Source organism: Mustela nigripes, chromosome 3, assembly GCF_022355385.1.
Source record: "Mustela nigripes isolate SB6536 chromosome 3, MUSNIG.SB6536, whole genome shotgun sequence".
Classification (NCBI taxonomy): domain Eukaryota; kingdom Metazoa; phylum Chordata; class Mammalia; order Carnivora; family Mustelidae; genus Mustela; species Mustela nigripes.
The window spans coordinates 125,654,528-125,672,115 of NC_081559.1; the positions used below are offsets into that span (position 1 = coordinate 125,654,528).

The 17,588-nt window shown below is 38.0% G+C and overlaps 1 protein-coding gene and 1 pseudogene across 2 annotated transcripts in view; both read right to left on the reverse strand.

Annotated features, from left to right (window-relative positions):
• Positions 1-17,588, reverse strand: part of TOX (thymocyte selection associated high mobility group box) — a 302,580-nt gene that overhangs the window by 44,611 nt on the left and 240,381 nt on the right. For both annotated transcript variants that reach the window (XM_059394620.1, XM_059394619.1), the window contains one exon: positions 4,014-4,295. In XM_059394620.1, the coding sequence (XP_059250603.1) occupies positions 4,014-4,295 (282 nt within the window). The remainder of the gene's footprint in view (positions 1-4,013; positions 4,296-17,588) is intronic.
• Positions 16,444-17,030, reverse strand: LOC132013120 (rRNA-processing protein FCF1 homolog; annotated as a pseudogene).

The window sequence follows — 17,588 nt, forward strand, 5'->3', positions numbered from 1 at the left end:
TCTGCCTTCGGCTCAGGTCATGATCCCAGGGTCCTGGGATGGAGCCCCGCATCAGGCTGTCTGCTCCGCGGAGAGCCTGCTTCCTCCTCTCTCTCTCTCTCTGCCTGCCTCTACAGGCAGAGAGAGAGAGAGATGTAAATAATTACATCATTTAATTAAATTATGATTAAAATGACAATAATAATTATTCCAGTACAAATTGGAAGAGAGGTGTTGGGAATTAAATAGTTTAAGAAGAGTGAAGATATCGATCAATATTAGAATTTTTCACATTTGTGCATCAGAGGTAGCTACTAAAATAAGGAGAAAGGATAAAATTTCCAAGATTACCATTGAAAATTATAGAATGAGAAAAACAAGAACAATCTTAAAGAAGGTAAAAAAAAGAGAAAGTAAAGAGAAAAAGAAACAGAGAACATGTGGGACAAATAAAAAGAAACAGACTTAACTGGAGAAATAAACCGAAATATTTTAGTAATTAGATGAATATAAATAAAGCCAGTTTCATTTAAAAGTAAAGATTGTCTGACTATATGCCATTTACAGGGGACCTATATAAAACTTAAGGATACTTGAAACAGAAAAATTGAGAGTAAAAGGAAGGAAAACGATACACTCTGATTCTTAGCCTGTCATTTCCCGAAAGGGAACACTGTGCTGAAAATATACTTCTAATGCCAAATACTTTGAGTGTCTTACAGTGTCTGTTGTATTACAAGTCCTGGATTACAGGCTTAGAACCACAAGCTACCCAAGTTTATATTTCTTTGATGTTTTACTGTATGTCTAGTTTATGACTTTAGGCTGTCAACACAGCTCTGTAGCAATGAGAACCATGGAAAGCGTTTATAAGGTGATAATTTATTTTACTGATGTATTTACACTATTTCTCCCTGTCAAAACAAACTTACTTCTTTTAATTGTTCAATTAGATAAACTGCATTTAATACGTAATTGCTTACAAGAGCTCAAAGTGTGAAGAGAGAAGTTTTAAAAGCTTTTTTTTTTTTTCTTTTCCCCCTGGTATGAGACCAAATATTCTTTTTTGGTTCTCTTGTTAGAAATGATTTAAGCGATCTTTTTGACTTAATGCTCTTTCACATTAAAGTGGAGCTGTGGTAGTACAACATTCCACATAAATCTTGCTCACATATAAAAGGGAAAATTCCAGCTTAATCTTTTACTGTGATGAAGAATGCTTGGGCATTTTCATCAAGGTGGTTGGTTTTGTTTGTTTGTTTGTTTTGTTTTGTTTTTTGTTTTTTTTTTGTTGCCATTTAATAAATATAAGTTGAATAAATGGATAATCCAGTTTTGGCGTGGAGAGAAGGTGAAGAACAGTGTGCAGAGCTGGAGTGGGAAGGTAGATTTTCTGGAGATGGAAAATACACTTACACTAAATATGAACTTGAACTTGAGAATGTCTATATAGACAAAAAGCTATTTTAATGAGGGCATTCTTGAGAAATCCATCCCTTAGCCTTCACACATAGCCAATTCAAGAATATAACACTACAGAATATAAGTTCTACTCTACAGTGCTTGCATAGTCATTAATAATGAGCTATAAATTATTTTACGATGTGGATGTTGAGTGATTGGATGGGATACACAGCAGCAAAGTTTCACACCAGCCTGGAACTTTCTAACATACAAATTCATGCTTCAGCAAAATTACAAGATATGGACCTTATGAGGCAAGAGGAAATGGCAGAATCTGTGAATGTTAATCATGTGAATTTCTGGTTTCTACTCAGTCTTCTCGTCAAATAAGTTGAAGAGTGTGGAAAATGTTATTCTAAGTAAGACAATCTTGCACAGAATTTACTGTCAGAAGATGTTAATTTTGCATTAATTTCCTGAAATGTCAGCAATGAATGCTGATAAAGATATAATCCAGATGCACAAATTGATCTTTAATGTAGGCAGAACATGAATTTTTTCCCTTGCAGTAGGGTACATACAATTTATGTTTGGGACATTAACCTGAGTTATCCATACATAACCCAGTATCAAAATCACTGGTCACAAACAAATTCTTGGTGTTCACATTTAGGTTCTGGTACTCATCGACTGTTAGATTCCATTTAGAATAATACACATTTTCTTAAGAAGATTATCTTACCCTCCAAATGATCAGCTAAAGGTCAGGCTGTCACTAGCCCAATAAATTATATATATAATATCAATTATTCTCCTGCCTTTTGCCTTACTTCATGGGTCACTGACCAACAGGGAAGAGCTTGCAAAGGCGGAGAGGACCAGCAGGGTCGATGAGGTTGAGGAGCTCTTCTAAAAGGTAGCCAGGATTTGTTCTAATCAGGGGTGATTAAGATAGCAATAAAGAAATGACTGTCAGGAAGGAAGTTTATATTACTTATTATTATATATTACTTATATACCTAGAAATGGAAGGCATAGCCTAGCATTCAGGATGGCTTAGGAGGCACACACAGAGAGAGGGCAGAGCATGAAAGCAACCCCAGATCCTTTATTGGATTTTTTGGTGGGAAGGAATACGAAACGCAGGGTAGGTATGCTGCATAAGTTAAGGATTGGCTACACTTTGAACAATTTCAGTGGACCATGGGCTACAGAGGTGGTTCCCAGTTGTCTGGTACCGGGTCCTGGGGTGACTTAGGGCAATGAGAAAATATTGGCTTGTTCTGAGTTTGACGAAGGAGATGACAGGGTATGGGCTCTGGACTGGTTGGTTTATCAAAAGTGAGATCACAGGGGAGTCATATTCTCTCTCTTGGAATTAGCTAGCGCTGGAAGGCGTAGTTTTTTTAGGATCAAGGTCTCAAATGCCAGAGCATTAAGAATACTGAAAATAATAAAATACAGTCAATGCAGCAGCCTTGTCTTTGTCATCAGGCTCAAGAAATCTGAGTCACTATTTATCTGTATCTTAAAAAAAAAAAAAAAAAGTAGTGGCGCTATTGAAAAGTTAATCATATAGGTCAGATTCCCCCATGCTGCTTTTGGTAGCAGGTTGACAGAGTAATGTCCCCAAAACAAAATTCTTGCAAAAGTCAAAAGAAAACAAAGGACTGACACAAGTGACAGGTCATTAGTAAGATTAAAGGAACAAAGGGGAGGAATAGGAAATACTCAAGTAGCTGTGAGTGTTTCTCATGGTAAATGGGCACAAGAGTCCTTTCTCATGGGGACAAATTTGGAAGATGCTTGACTGACAACCAAGGCAATGAAAAGATTATTTTGGTGTTTTTGAGGGAAAATCCACTTGGCTTTTGTGCAGTGATTTAAAATAGCTGCCTGGGATATTATAAAGAACTAAAATCTTCTATAGCTAATTTTCCAATCTAAGGACACTTAAGGCCCATCTTCCCATACAGGTAACTTAATGTGACACAGAGACAGCCAGCCAGCCATGCTGGCAAGGGGTCAACAAAAAGTAAGCAAGGAAAACACCGAGGCTTTTGCTTAAGGGAGGGAGTCATAGAATATCCCTGGTCCTTACCTTCTCCATGTTCAGTCTGAAATGGCTGGGGAGGATAATCTCAAGAGTTTCATCTGACCATCTCCCTCTCTCTCTATCACACTCACACACACATACACACACATGCACCCACCCACACACAGAGCCACCACTGTATCCCTGAGAAGTTGCCTTTTTAAAATAAAATTGTTAAATTGAAGTAGATTTTCTTTGAATGAGTGGTGAATTAAACTTAATTTTGGAAGTTGAGTCCTATGAGACTTATTCTCCCTACTCACTATGCAGACCCTACATTTTGTGGGTGACATCTACTTTCATGCTTAATACATCTATATTTAAAGGATTTACTAGGGATTTAAAAATCTAATTGGAAAAACAAGTGATTTAATCTATTCAGTCTGTAACCTCACGCTTCATTAAAAAAGTGTGTCCCCCACCAATGTTTCTCATTTGGATGTTATAAACTTGCATCTCTCGCTGATCAAGGAAGGTGTTGAAGAATATGCCCAACAAGCATTTCCTACAGGTCCCCAAAATGACCTAGTCATACCTTAGCAGTATCATCACCTTCATCTTCATGCACTGAACTAGATGGGGAAGGAGTTGCGGACTTGCTTCCAGGTGGAGATGGCGAATTGTGGGGGACACTGCTTCCTCCCATATTCAAGCCAAGCTGAGCACTTAGCTGTGATTGGTTGATGGTGGTCAGCTGGCCGTGCTGCATCATTCCTGGCTGCTGCCTGATGTCAGCAGGCTGGCCTCTTGGTCTCATGGCTGCCATCTGGGGATGGGAGCCATATTGAGTTCCTTCTGGATTCCGAATATCTTGCATCTACCAAAAATAAAAACAGGAATCGTTTTTCACAAACATATTTCTGTAAAAAAAAAAATTAATTCCTTAGGCTTTGAAAATTCTGTAACATGTCCCTAGAATAGAATAATCATAAGGGTATAGATCACTCTAAATGCACTGTTACTAAAAGAATAGAATAGTGAGAATTCATTCAACATCATATTTCATTACTCAATACACAACTAATTCTATTTACAGTTTTTCTTTATGAATGGAATACAAACATATATCATTATTCGATATTTATGGCATAAGTTTCAAAACACTGATGCTTATTAAGAGTGTCAAAATTATATAATTATTAGCGATTACAGCATTATAGCAATTCACGAAACCCTGTTTCTTTCTTACTGATCACTTAAGAAAGCTTTTGTGAGTTAAATGTATTATGATTCTTAGTTTAATTCTATGTAGGCTAGTATTGGCTAAAATGACCTACTGACTTCCAGATTCAGAACACTACAGGCCGGTATTAACCAACTGATTAATTGACTATTGAAATGATTTGACTGCACCGTCAGATTTGAAAGTAAAGCTCCGAAGTTGCAAGGTCACCATATTAATCCATTATGCTATCTGGGTCACTGCTTTTTAGCCTTAATGAGACTCACTCTTGTAATTCAAGCAATGAATTTTGTCTCTGCAAGGATTAGAATTAAAAGCATTGGAGGATGAAGCTCTTAACGTATCTAGAGGTCAAATGTGTTGTATAAGAGGAGTATGGTGGATTTCACTTAATGTTTCTCTGGCATTTGCAAACTTAAACTAATGAGTATTTTGCGGTGCTTGTAGAAGTGGCTTACTTCTTTCATTCTGAGGGGTGTTGGGGAGTTCATGCAGGTAGAGGATTATAGAACAAGAAAGAAAAAAGAAAAAAAAATTGGGAGGGCGGAAGAAGGGCAGTGAAGAGAGGTATGGTTAGTTCTGTTCCAGAACTGAAAAAAATTTAATAATGTTATCTTTCTCTGTTTCAATGGAAAAAAACCCCACATGGTGTCAGAATGCCCCATAACTGCTTGTCTGCAAATGTTCCCACGACATACAAATACTATAAAGGTCAATTAAGTTACTTAGTCATAGGCTCTTTTTTCTTTTGGTAATAAAATCCTTTTCTACCAATGCTGCCTAGTCATTTTACCAACCTGGTTAGATCTATCTGAAACTGAAGGTGGAATGAAGGAGATGTCTGCCTGTGTTCTCTGTGTCTGGTTTACTGTTTCCACCATGAGGTCTGATTGGTCAGTATCATCCTTTAGACCTGTCTAGCTCTTACTCCCTCTTCATCCTCTGACTTTGTTCTATGCATCATCCTAGACTAACTCTTCTTGGTGAAGGCTTAGGCTAACCCCATGGTTTTGTTCCTGCTGCTGTCCTGATGCAAATCAACATTTCCCCCCATAATTCAAACTGTATACCTCAAATCCTCCAAAAGTAGTTCTCTTGGCTATGAAATCCCTCATCAAGCAGTTATTACTGTTCACTGATACAAAATAGAGCTGCAAGGGAGTTTAGGGATCCCTTCTCAGTCTCTAGAAGAGGAACCCTAGGGGCAAGCACAAGCCTGTTGTTTGTCTGTTGGAGAAATATAGAAATAATTATGAATGAATGAGTGAATGAATAAAGCCTGGAGAGGTTAAACGACTTTCCCAAACCACAGAGTGGGAGTTGAAATCTACATTTCTCAATTCCACGCTTTGATGCTTCCTACTATATTAGCAGCTGATTTGACATTTTACACATCCTGTGGACAGATTCATAGTTAAAGATTATCAAAACCACCTTATCAAATGTTGTCCACCCAAACTGATTTTTAGGTAATCTGTTCACGTGGTTTCTACTCGCACTGACTAAAACAGTCCCCCACCCCCTCTCGGGTGTTCATGTAATTTCTATAATGTGATCTTATGAAATAATACTAGCTTCAACAGATACCTGGAAAGTTGTGCCATTGACAGAGGGTATCATAAAAATCAGGGCGAAATTTTCAAAGTGCACAGAAGATGCACTACTTTCTAATGTCCTGAAGTCTTGTTGTGTTTTTCCTTAGACTCTCAGCATGTGCAACAGATCTCCTATTGTGGGCACAGAATCATGGATGTTCGTAATGGGCACTTTATAGGGCCTTTCCCTCTCCCAACCCGGCACCAAACAGACCACTCATGTACATGTTCAAAAACTCCTACAGAGGAGGACACATTTTTATAACCCTGTCAATTTAAAGTGTAAACTAGCAAAATCCTGCCTTAACTAGATGATCTTTCCAAAAGTATTTAATTAATTGACAACTTCTATTTATTTCTTTTTTGGGGGGAGGGGCAGAAGGAGAAGCAGACTTCCTGCTGAGCAGGGAGCCCAACTCAGGGCTCGATCCCAGAAACCCTGAATCGTGACCTCAGCTGAAGGCAGATGCTTAACTGACTGAACCACCCAGTTGCCCCCCTAATGGATAATTTTATTTCTCCTTTATATAAATCCTGTTACAAAGCATGATAGTTTATAACCTATCTGTTTAAAGCCCATTGCTTCTCACTCTTTCAGACATATTGTGGTTTTCACATGATTTTGCTGACAATGATTTTAAAATTGACTTACACACAGAATTTTCAGATGTAGGACTACAACCAATGGTCTTCAAAGTCTATAATAACATTTTATAGCACCTAGTTCCTCCACCATTTTGTTATCTTCTTACTTGTTCTTTTCATGTTAATTAGTGCTCTGAGTACTAAAATTTGTATTCTTACGTTTGTTTTACTGGTAGAAGAGAGTGGGCATCACCGAAGTGGTATAAAGAATCAGTTAGGGTAAGGACAATGAAGTACTCAACAGGGTACCTCTTTCTCAACAAACTGATGGTTAGTTCAAAAATATCATATCACCATGATACTAGGCGAGGCAGACATCAGTTTCAACACTCAATTAAAGAATAATCTTCCTGTGTGGAGTTGACAAACCCAAATTGGAGAGCACAGTCATCGCTTCAGCTCTTGGATACACTTAGAAATGTCAGATATTAACGCCCATCTCCAAATTAGAATTGCTTCCATTTTACTTTGCTTTCAAAGAAGTTGGTTCAGTATTAAGCACTGCCTAATGTGTAATGTGGGGAAAACTAAACTGGATGGAGTTTCATTACTGAAAAGTAAGATTAATTAGTTAGCTCATGAAGGTAAGCAAATGTTTTGATTACCGGTTTCCTTCTAGAAAGGTACTGACTGACTTCAGTCTTAATGCCAAATACAAAACTTCAACTCCCAAAGTATTATTTCCTGTTAAATTCCAGAATTTTTAACTTATTGTGAATAATTCTTTTAAGGCGTGCTTAATAACAACTGCTCTTCTCTTTGATTCTTCTCAAGTTCTTCATTGACTTCTCTTCTTCCTACAAATTTCCACCCTTAAATTATTTCCTCAAGTTCTGCTTGAGTCATCTTTCTTCTACCTCAAAGTTTCCTTTCTCAAACCTGTTTTGTCCAATTTCTGTTGATGATACCTTTATCCTCCCTGTCACCTCTACTAAAAATGTTCTAGTAATTTTTAATTCTTCCCTTTCCTACCAAACCCTTGTGAGTTCCACTGAATCTACTCCGAAAAAACACTTCCATTGACCTTATTTTCATCTCCACACTCATTCACGTATTTCAAGCCTTCATTACCTCTTCACATGCAATGGCTACTTAACTATAAAGAATCTCTTCACATTCACCCTCAAGAGTACTGCAGAATTAATCTTCATAAGCCACAGGCTCAAAAGCTTCCCAGTGATATCTCCCTACCAAATTAAATCCAAACGCTTCAGCATGCCATGGAAGTTTCCAGATAATCCTTGTTCCCTAGGACTGTCCTTCATACCTTTATTGTTCAACCAAAACCACTTAACTGCTACTCTTTGCCTATGTCTCCTTCCTTTGAAAAAGTGTCTTTGGCCATGTTGCTCTTTCAGCATTTGCTGTCAGAAAAATTTTAAGAGGAGTTATAAAAAAAAAAAAAAACTTTGCTCAGGAATTTGTGGTTTGTTCAGTACTTTTATCTATTGAGACTTATTATTCCCCTTTGAGGCAACCCTATAGAAAGGGCTGTTTTGTACAAGTTCGTTGAGGATGGAAGAGCTTAACTGATCTCAGATCTCTCCACCAACAAAGATCAAAGTTAAAATGAAATATGCTCTACATATTTGTACTCTTTTCACAATTCCATAATGCTATTACCATATTCATATATCTAAACCCTAAACGTATTTTAAAGTCAAGTTCAAACGTTACATCATCTACAAAGCCTCCAGAATCTTCTTACTCTGAACTGCCCAAGCATTTTGTCTGTACTTAATTTATGGCCACCACTTGTAAATTTCTTAGTCTAATATGTCTATACCTTCTAGACAGTAATCTTCATTAAATGACTAATGCATTTTTCAATCCCTCTTCAGATTTCTTTTAATTAAATAGGCATTCCAAGTATTCAAAAACATATTTACTGAATCAGTATATAAGTGAAGAAATGAATACTACCAGTATAAACCCACTAACCAGTATGATGAGTTTTCTTTTCTCCAGTGAAACTTCATCTAACATTAATCACAAGATGAAAAGAAAATTTGAATAATGTCTGTCTCCCTTGTGGCAGAAACCTCAGGCTGTACCCTCTGACAATCTATACTTTTGTCTTGAGAGACAGGCTTCCAGTATTTAGCTGGCTAGCCAAGAGGCTAGCTACCGTAGAGTGTTTCCTAGCTTCCTCTGCAGCTCCATATAGGCCACATGACCATGTTTTGTCTACTCAAATGTAAGTGAAAGTGTTGTGTGGTGCTTCCAAGAAATCCCCTTAAAGGGAAACGCTCACTGTCCATTGTTCTTTCCTGTTGGCAAATATGTGGGTGTGATCACTAGAGCTAGGGTGAGGGGGAAATGCCTTGAGCCCAGAAGCATTACCTTTAGGACACTGAAGGCACAAGGAAAAAGGTGCTTGAGTGTATGATTATTATGAAGCTTCCAGACCCTGGGAATCTACTTATTGTGGGAGTGCTTAACATGAAAAGAAAATGTCTATCTTTTTTAGAGTTACTGTCATTTTGGGTATGCTTTTATATGTAGGTAAACCCAATCTTTTTTTTTTTTCTTTTTAAGATTTTATTTATTTATTTGAGAGAGAGAGAGAGAGTGAGGGCATGAGAGGGGAAAAGGTCAGAGGGAGAAGCTGACTCCCCATGGAGCTGGGAGCCTGATGTGGGACTCGATCCCACATCTGAGGCGAAGGCAGTTGACTAACCAGCTGAGCCACCAAGACACCAAGACACCCCAGTTAAACCCAATCTTGACTGATATACCCTAACAGAATATAAATTCAAAAAGGCCAGGATAGAATCTCTTTTGTTTGCCAGGGTAGCCCTAGTATCTAACACCAATCATGGCATATCATCAATACTTAACATAGATTTCTTGAGTTACTATGAAGGGATGTTTAGGCAGGTATGATGAAGATTCCCGTAAACAGGCTTGTAAATCCTTGATCTTTTGGGTGCTACAATTACCTGATTCTTGGGACTACATTTGCCTGATTCTTTGAGACTTGGGTCTCAAAGTTACTTTTGAATGTGTTTATTTCTTGTTTTGTTTATTTCAAACCCAATGAACTTCTTTTTTTCTTGGCTAAAAGTCCTTGGTGTTGTGTTGTTGGCTCTTACTTAATAAACGTCATTTCACTGGAGAAACTGACTCTGTCGAAAATGGGTGCTAGATTTTGCTTTTTTTTAAACATCAGGTCTTTTTCCTGATATTGTTTAGTAATCATAGGAGCTAAAAAATGTCAGTGAAAGTCATGGAGGAAGATTATGATGATGAAGTGAAGATTTCCATTGCATTCCTTCAAAACCTCTTTCCATTCATGGAAAGAACAAGCTCGATTAAAATCAATTAAGAAACTGGGGCTCCTGGGTGGTTCAGTGGGTGAAAGCCTCTGCCTTTGGCTCAGGTCATGATCAGGGTCCTGGGATTGAGGCCCACATGAAGCCCCACATCGGGCTCTCTGCTCAGCAGGGAGCCTGCTTCCTCCTCCTCTCTCTGCCTATTGCTCTGCCTACTTGTGATCTCCCTCTCTCCATCAAATAAATAAATAAAATATTTTTAAAAAATCAGTTAAGAAACCAAAGCAGATATCATGTATTCTCCCTCGTGACCTGCCATGTAATCCAGGGCTTGAGATGTTCCTTCCTCTCCCTGCCCAATTACCTACAGCGTGAAGAGTTCCAAGGTGAGAACAAAACTCGAGTGAGAATCCTCAAGTATACTATCTGCATGTGTTTGCATTTTCTTCTTCTTGGCTTTTCTTTGAAAAGGAAAAAAAAAAAAAAGCAACCCAGGTAGCTCACTGAGGATTATTTTAAAAATAAGTAACATTTTGGCATAACTCGAATACTGAAACCCCCAAAACGAAACACTGGCCACAACATCAGTTGTGTGAGTGACAAAATGGTGCTCAAATGGCACACTCAAACGGCACCAGAACAAACGAAGGCCCGCGTCTCAGTGTTTAAAACTGTGTGTTTCCCGATCCTTCCAAAGTCTGTTTTCCCCTTTCAAAATGTCAGCGTCACTTCCCAGTCCAACACACGAGCCTTGAAAGCTATCATTATCTCTGCCTCTAGCAGACAATCCATATCAAAACAGTTGTACACATAAAACCCTAACGACGTCTTGGCTCTCTCCGCTCTGATCCAGCTGTTTGAGTGAATAGCAGTTGGTGAACAGAGCCTGGAACATGGGGAGCCCTGAGGCCTTATTTGCTAATGTGGCTTACCAGCTGCTGCTTTCTGTGGTCTTTGCTGGCGAGGCCTGGACGCGTGCCAGTTGCAGCAGGAACAAGAGAACGTGAGGAATCTATGAAGCTCTTCCATTTACCCCCGTCTGTCAGCATTTGACACCCTTCGCTCCTGAGCACTTTCCCCGGGGGCTGCGAGGGGACCCTGCTGGCCTGGGCTGTGGCAAGTGCTTACTCTTGGTCCCTTTTATAGACACTATCAAACAAATATTGTTCGTAGCATCTAAAGAGAGCCTGCTCTCAGTAACCGATCCAGCCTTACATGATTCATCAGGCCAGGAAGGAGACTAAGCAGTTCTCATTTTTCTTAGGAATAATGCACTCCAAGAGCCTACGAGAAGAATGTAAATGTTGATATTATTTAAGTCCCCAATTTGATTACATATTTTTGCCAGGGATTCAATTAATATGTAAATGTATACGCCAGAACGAATGCGTGGGTAAATTTAATAATCAAATTTCATTTATTATTTTCCTAAGTGCATTTCCAAGAGAGAGCTAAATTATTCGTTGTCCAAACAAATTAAAGAAATCGTTTCTAGGTGATCTCCTCATGTGTTCTGTTCATTATTTAAAAACCTGTATTTTAAATAAACTTCAACATTTTTGCTATTAGACTTCTGACATCGAAGACTGATAATATCAAAAGAGGGGAAATCTGGAAAGTATATCTATGCAAAGCACATGCTATAGTTTCAAAGATTAGGAAAAAGAGAGGTTCAAAAGAAAGATTGGTCGTTTTTATGAAAATGTATTTTTATCCTCAATAATGGGTCAGAACAACTTTACTGAACCTAGTTTCTTTCCAAAAAACAACGTGAATAAGTAGGGCTCAGATTTCTTCATAATACACTAAAATGGGATATCTGTCATTTAGTTAGGATAAATAGTAATTATAATACTCTCACAGGAAAGCAAGAACTCTGGGGTACAATTCATTAGATATTTGCCAAATGGAAAGACATGGCACTCTCTAGAACCACCATTGTTGGGAAAGATTGAGACCACCTCAGAAAACAAATGCTTATTCCGCAGGAGCTTCCATAATACCTCACCATCGTCCTCCCTCAGACTGGGGTCTCTCCCTCTCTATGGCCCCTTCCATGAATGAGACCTTCATTACTGAAGGATTTGATGTGTTAGAGGAAAACATTATTGAAAGTTTTAAAAGCCATGGCAAAAAATTATATTTTTAATTTAACTAATTAAAATTTTGTATGCTTGCCCAGGTGATGAACCAAAGATCAGACGGTGGAGAGCAAGAAGCCACTGAGGAAGGGGGACACCCAACTTCTCATGTCCTCAGTGTCTTGCCAGGTCTCCGCCCTCCTTAACCAAACTTGATTTCTACCTCTGTCACATCCCCTAGATCTAAAAGGCATGTGAATTGCCCTCATTTGTGAGATGTTGATTCATTTTTATAAACAACCCAACAAGCAATTTTACTCCATTTTAAAAGAATTTCTTTTTCTTCCTTTTTTTAGATGAGAGATGGTGTTTTGTAGTCAAGGAAACTCTGCTCGTGACATTGTCAAACTGGTTTTGAGTCTAATGAGTTGTCTTGCTTTTAACTGACCCTCATTTTCTTTTCTTTTCTTTTTTTTTTAATATTTTATTTATTTATTTGACAGAGAGAGATCACAAGTAGGCAAAGAGACAGGCAGAGAGAGAGAGAGGAGAAAGCAGGCTCCCCACGGAGCAGAAAGCCTGATGTGGGGCTCAATCCCAGTACCCCAAAGGCAGAGGCTTTAACCCACTGAGCCAGCCAGCCACCCCTGACCCTCATTTTCTATCTCTGAATTAGGGATAACAATTTTTCAACAACAAATATTTAATGAGTGCCTACTTTGTGCTGGGTACTGCTATAAGTAACACAAAACCAACAGTAAGCAAACACACTGAATGACATCTCTGTCCTTTCACAGCTCACTTTCAAGGGCAGGAAGGGGATAAGACAATAGGATAAATATTAGATGTGGTTTGTTTTGACAGTGATATGTTGTAGGGAGACAAAAAATGAGAGAAAAGTACTGACCTTAAATGCTTGCTTAAGCATGGATGGATGAAGATAAAGACAAGGAAGATATTCTGGCAAATGTAAAAGTAATTTTTGTGGTTTTTGGTCACCCGGGTCACCTCTTGTGGAAGATGTGGATGTTTATCTTTTGTTATCATCTGGAGTCACTTTCTTTGACTAGTTCTAGTTCTTGGTGAGCCACTGACAGAGCTGTGACCAAACATTCTGGTAGCCATATCCTTGCATCTGTGGAGACCTGTTCTGGGCGAAGCTGGGCAGCTTAAGTCATAGAGCACAGGGTTTCACTGTGAGAAAGTCAACAGCCCAGATAAAGGTTGAACTTATAACCCGGATGTTAATGGCTCTCTGGTCGCAAGCTCATAGGCTAAATGGTAGATACAAAGTTCAAAAAAATTTAAATACATAAAAAGGTATTCTAGGTCATTGTATACTGTTCTCTGCCATCAACTCTGTACACATAACCCCTCCTTTGGATCACAACAATGGCCAGAAGGTTATGGGGTATAGTGACACGCAGTTGGAAAGATGTTTTCCATCAAATTGAGGCATCTATGTCTGATTGCTTCAGGCCAACACGATTTGTCTCCTACTGTTACTGTTAAGTTATCAAAGTCAGTATAACCAGGCTGACCTTGTGCTCCAGTGTGCCCTTGAGAAGACTCCTTTGCCTGGCTCAAATAAAACAAACATGCAAATGTACAGCAAGCAAGCTTGACTCTTAACTGACAAAGAGCATCTCTTGTAATTCCAATTAATGGCAGGATATAAAGGCAGACTAAAAGCTCTATCTTATCTGAAAGGGTTTGGGAGACCATCTGGTCAACCCTCTGGTTCCAAAAATACCTGAATTAGCAGTTCCTACAAAATTGTACACCTCTGTTAAGAGGAGTCTGTGAGTGGCTCTGGGTTTACCTATGATTAGAGTCAGTGAAGCCCTTGATTTGTAGAAATAGTGCCTTTTGCATCTGCACTACAAAGTGTAGGCAGCGCTTTGTTCATGGGACTATAATCTTATATTAAAGTGTACTCAAACATGCTAATGTCTGCTCACATCTCTGCTTTGATGTGCCCAAAGAAGGGACTGAATAATGTGCCTTATTTTCAGAATACTTTCAAAGGATTGTGTGCATTGAAACAAAAAGCATGGGTTGGAAAGATAGGTGATAAGAAAATTGGGAAATTCTACAAGACATGCCCTATGGGAGTTGTGGTTTATCTATGAGAACTAGCTCTGGATATTTATAGCATCACAAGTCAGCTGAAATGGTTCTTTATACTATATTTAAACCTGAAAATTTAACTGAATTTCATACTTTCCACTGCAATGTTAATGGGATCTAGTAAAAATGGAGATGTCAAGTGGAATATTGACTTCTTCACATCAGTTCAGAAAGTGACATTTGAGTTCATTTAGAGGCTCTTAAATCATTAGATATACACGACATTCACTTAAAGTACATCTCAAGAAGCAAAATTAAAATCTTGTATTCTTCTTGGGCCTGATAGCTTTCTTATGCAGAATATTTGTATGTTCCCAAGCTACTGGGGACTTCAAGAAACGTATAATTTTAAACCAGTATTTTATTATGGAAATCTTTCAATAATCCTTTTAATAATGTATTGTAAAACATTAAAATAGCATGAAACCAAGATAGGAAAAGGCTGGAAATCCTCTCCTATTGAGTATAATATTAATAATTTGGTAAAATCAGTCTAGGAAAATTACAATGTCTTTCAGTTTCTTTAAAGTGTCTGACTCTATAAGTGACCTTAAGCTCCTTTAAAACAATTAAAAAATTCAAATATTTGTCTGCCAAAATTTTATAGCATGTTAGATAATGGGATGAATATCGTTATATATAGGCTCTATACTTCTGGGTATACCTAATTTGGTTAATATTAACATTACTCATTTATGCTTTTATATACTTTGAGTTATATAAGGTCAAGGTCTCAAAACTAATCATAAAAACTAGTGACTGCTATTCATGCTAATGTAATGACCCTTTTTCTAAAACAACTGCCAATAAATTTCATTATAAAAAGTTATTAAAAGGGTTAAAAACCTATTAAATGTCAAAGAATTTGCCTGACTCAAACTTCTAATAAAGAAAGAGAATAGGCTTTCTTTCTGAATTATTTAAATCTTTACTGACTGTGCACTGAACCATGAAATTAGAAAAGTGTTATTAGAAGTGTTCTCTGGTTTTTATAAAAGTTGGAGCCCAGAATGTATCAAGCCACAGACTTTAACTAGACTAGTTAAAGGAGTAGGTTTTTAATCCTCAATACATGGCTTCTACTGATATAAAGGTCATAATTAAAACTCTATCCTGTAACTTGGTGATAATGAAATTATTATTAGAGAAGCAAACATGTTCATTTAGAACATATGAGCTACCTGTTCTAATTTTAATTTGGACAAATATCTTCAAAAGTTTTTTGATCTTTCAATGTCCACTAACATAGACCCACTCAACTAATAATTAGGTTTTAATAGTGATAATTTTAAAACACTAATGCTAACATTTTAAGTTATCTATCATTTACAGGTTTAACATCTATAAAATATATGTTTAAACTAGATAATTATGGTATAAAGAGTTAAAATGGATCATAATTCTGCATAATTATAACCCTGTGTGATGATGGCATAAATTTAGGTATCAATTATAAAAAATAGCAAATATACCTTTCACATTTTATATCTATTTCTCCAGGAAATTACACTTAGTGCAACTGATTTGAAACGGTCTATACCTGACAGGCAGGTAAGTGTCCATATTGCCAGTCAGTCTCAACTGCTCAGTGCTAGCCTTTGGTAATTGTGGGTTGTTGTTTTTGTTGTTTTATGTGAGGAGTCAATGGATTTATAAAAAGATGCAACAAAATTTAAAATTGTACAAAATACCAATTTCAAAACAACATCAAAAAGTGAGTGTATTGGGGTGCTGGGGTGGCTCAATTGGTTAAGCATCTGCCTTTGGCTCAGGTCATAATCCCAGTGTCTTGGGATTGAGCCCCGCAGTGGGAAATCCTGATCATCAAAGAGCCTGCTTCTCCCTCTCACTGTGCTGCTCTCCCTGTTAGTGCTGTCTCTCCCTCAAATAAATAAATAAAATAAATTATTTTAAAAAGTGAATGTCTTTACCCACACTCAGCTTACAACAGAGCAAATGGATAATTGGAATGATTCATGCTATAGCATATCGCTGTATGAACTGACAACAGAAAAAGGTTTTGGTAGAGGAAGGCAGAAGAACTCTCTTTTAAGAATTAGAACCTAGGGGCTCCATAATAATCTGGCATCTTCTCAGTGTTCTATCTATGGTTAGAAATGGAGGGAACTCTGGGGATCTTCCCATTCTTTGTTTAAGGTCAACTGTGCCCACAAATGTAACACTTAATGCTGATTTACTCTCTGTACTAAGCAATGGTCTGCATAGATTCCTTTGCGTGTGGAATTGTTCAAATCTTGGATCCTTGGCAATCCTTAGAGCCACTCAATCCTTTTGCCCCGATTTCTCAATTTCAGCCATTACAGTCAGTTATACAAATTACACAAGATATACAAGATACTATTGGCATACGGGTAGTCCCTCATTGACTGTACTAAGTCAAGTGTGACTTTAGCGAAAAAGTTGATAAACTTGGTGTCAACCAGGATGTGGTAAGGTACACCCAGCTGTGTGTGATATTGGAAGAAGAAGCAGGAAGGATATTGGGAGACTTCTTTTTCCTTGGATCCCCTGGGATCTTGCTTTTCTTTCTTTTTGGGTTTCAATCTATCCTTCTCTAGCCTTCTCTTTAAGACTCTGATCTCAGAGACTAAGCATTCCCTTCATGGTCAAATACTTCCTCACTTTCTTTTACTTCCTCGTTCATGCTGCTTTCTTTCTGGTAATTGTAGTCTTAAGTTCATTCTATGACTTACTGGTCCTCCTTGATACTCTAAGCACAGAGCCCTGTTTAACCCCCCCAATAGCCAGGTCACACCCATGAAGGAACAAAGGCTTGGTGAGGGGATCTTTCTGCTGTTCAGTAAGTGGACCAGCTGGAATCTGTCACAAGCTGCCTGACCTTCAAAGTCTGTATCATAACCATGGCACCTCTACTGCTGATCCAGTATGTGAACTGATATTTTTAGATGTGCTTTTTAACAAAAGATAGTTGGAAGAGCTTGCTGGGGAACATGCAGCTAGAACCTAGAAGGACCGACTTTAAAGCACTGATGCTTTGGGTAAGAAATTCAGTTGGAAATGCGTTGCTGAACACTTGCTCTGTGCCTAGTACTATGATAGGTCACAAGGGGAAATAATGGCAGATAAGACTGTACTTATGACTGAAGAGGTGACGGGGCAGGGAGACATACAGTAATACAAGTCAGGTGGGGAGTCATTGCCATAACCAAAAATGCACTG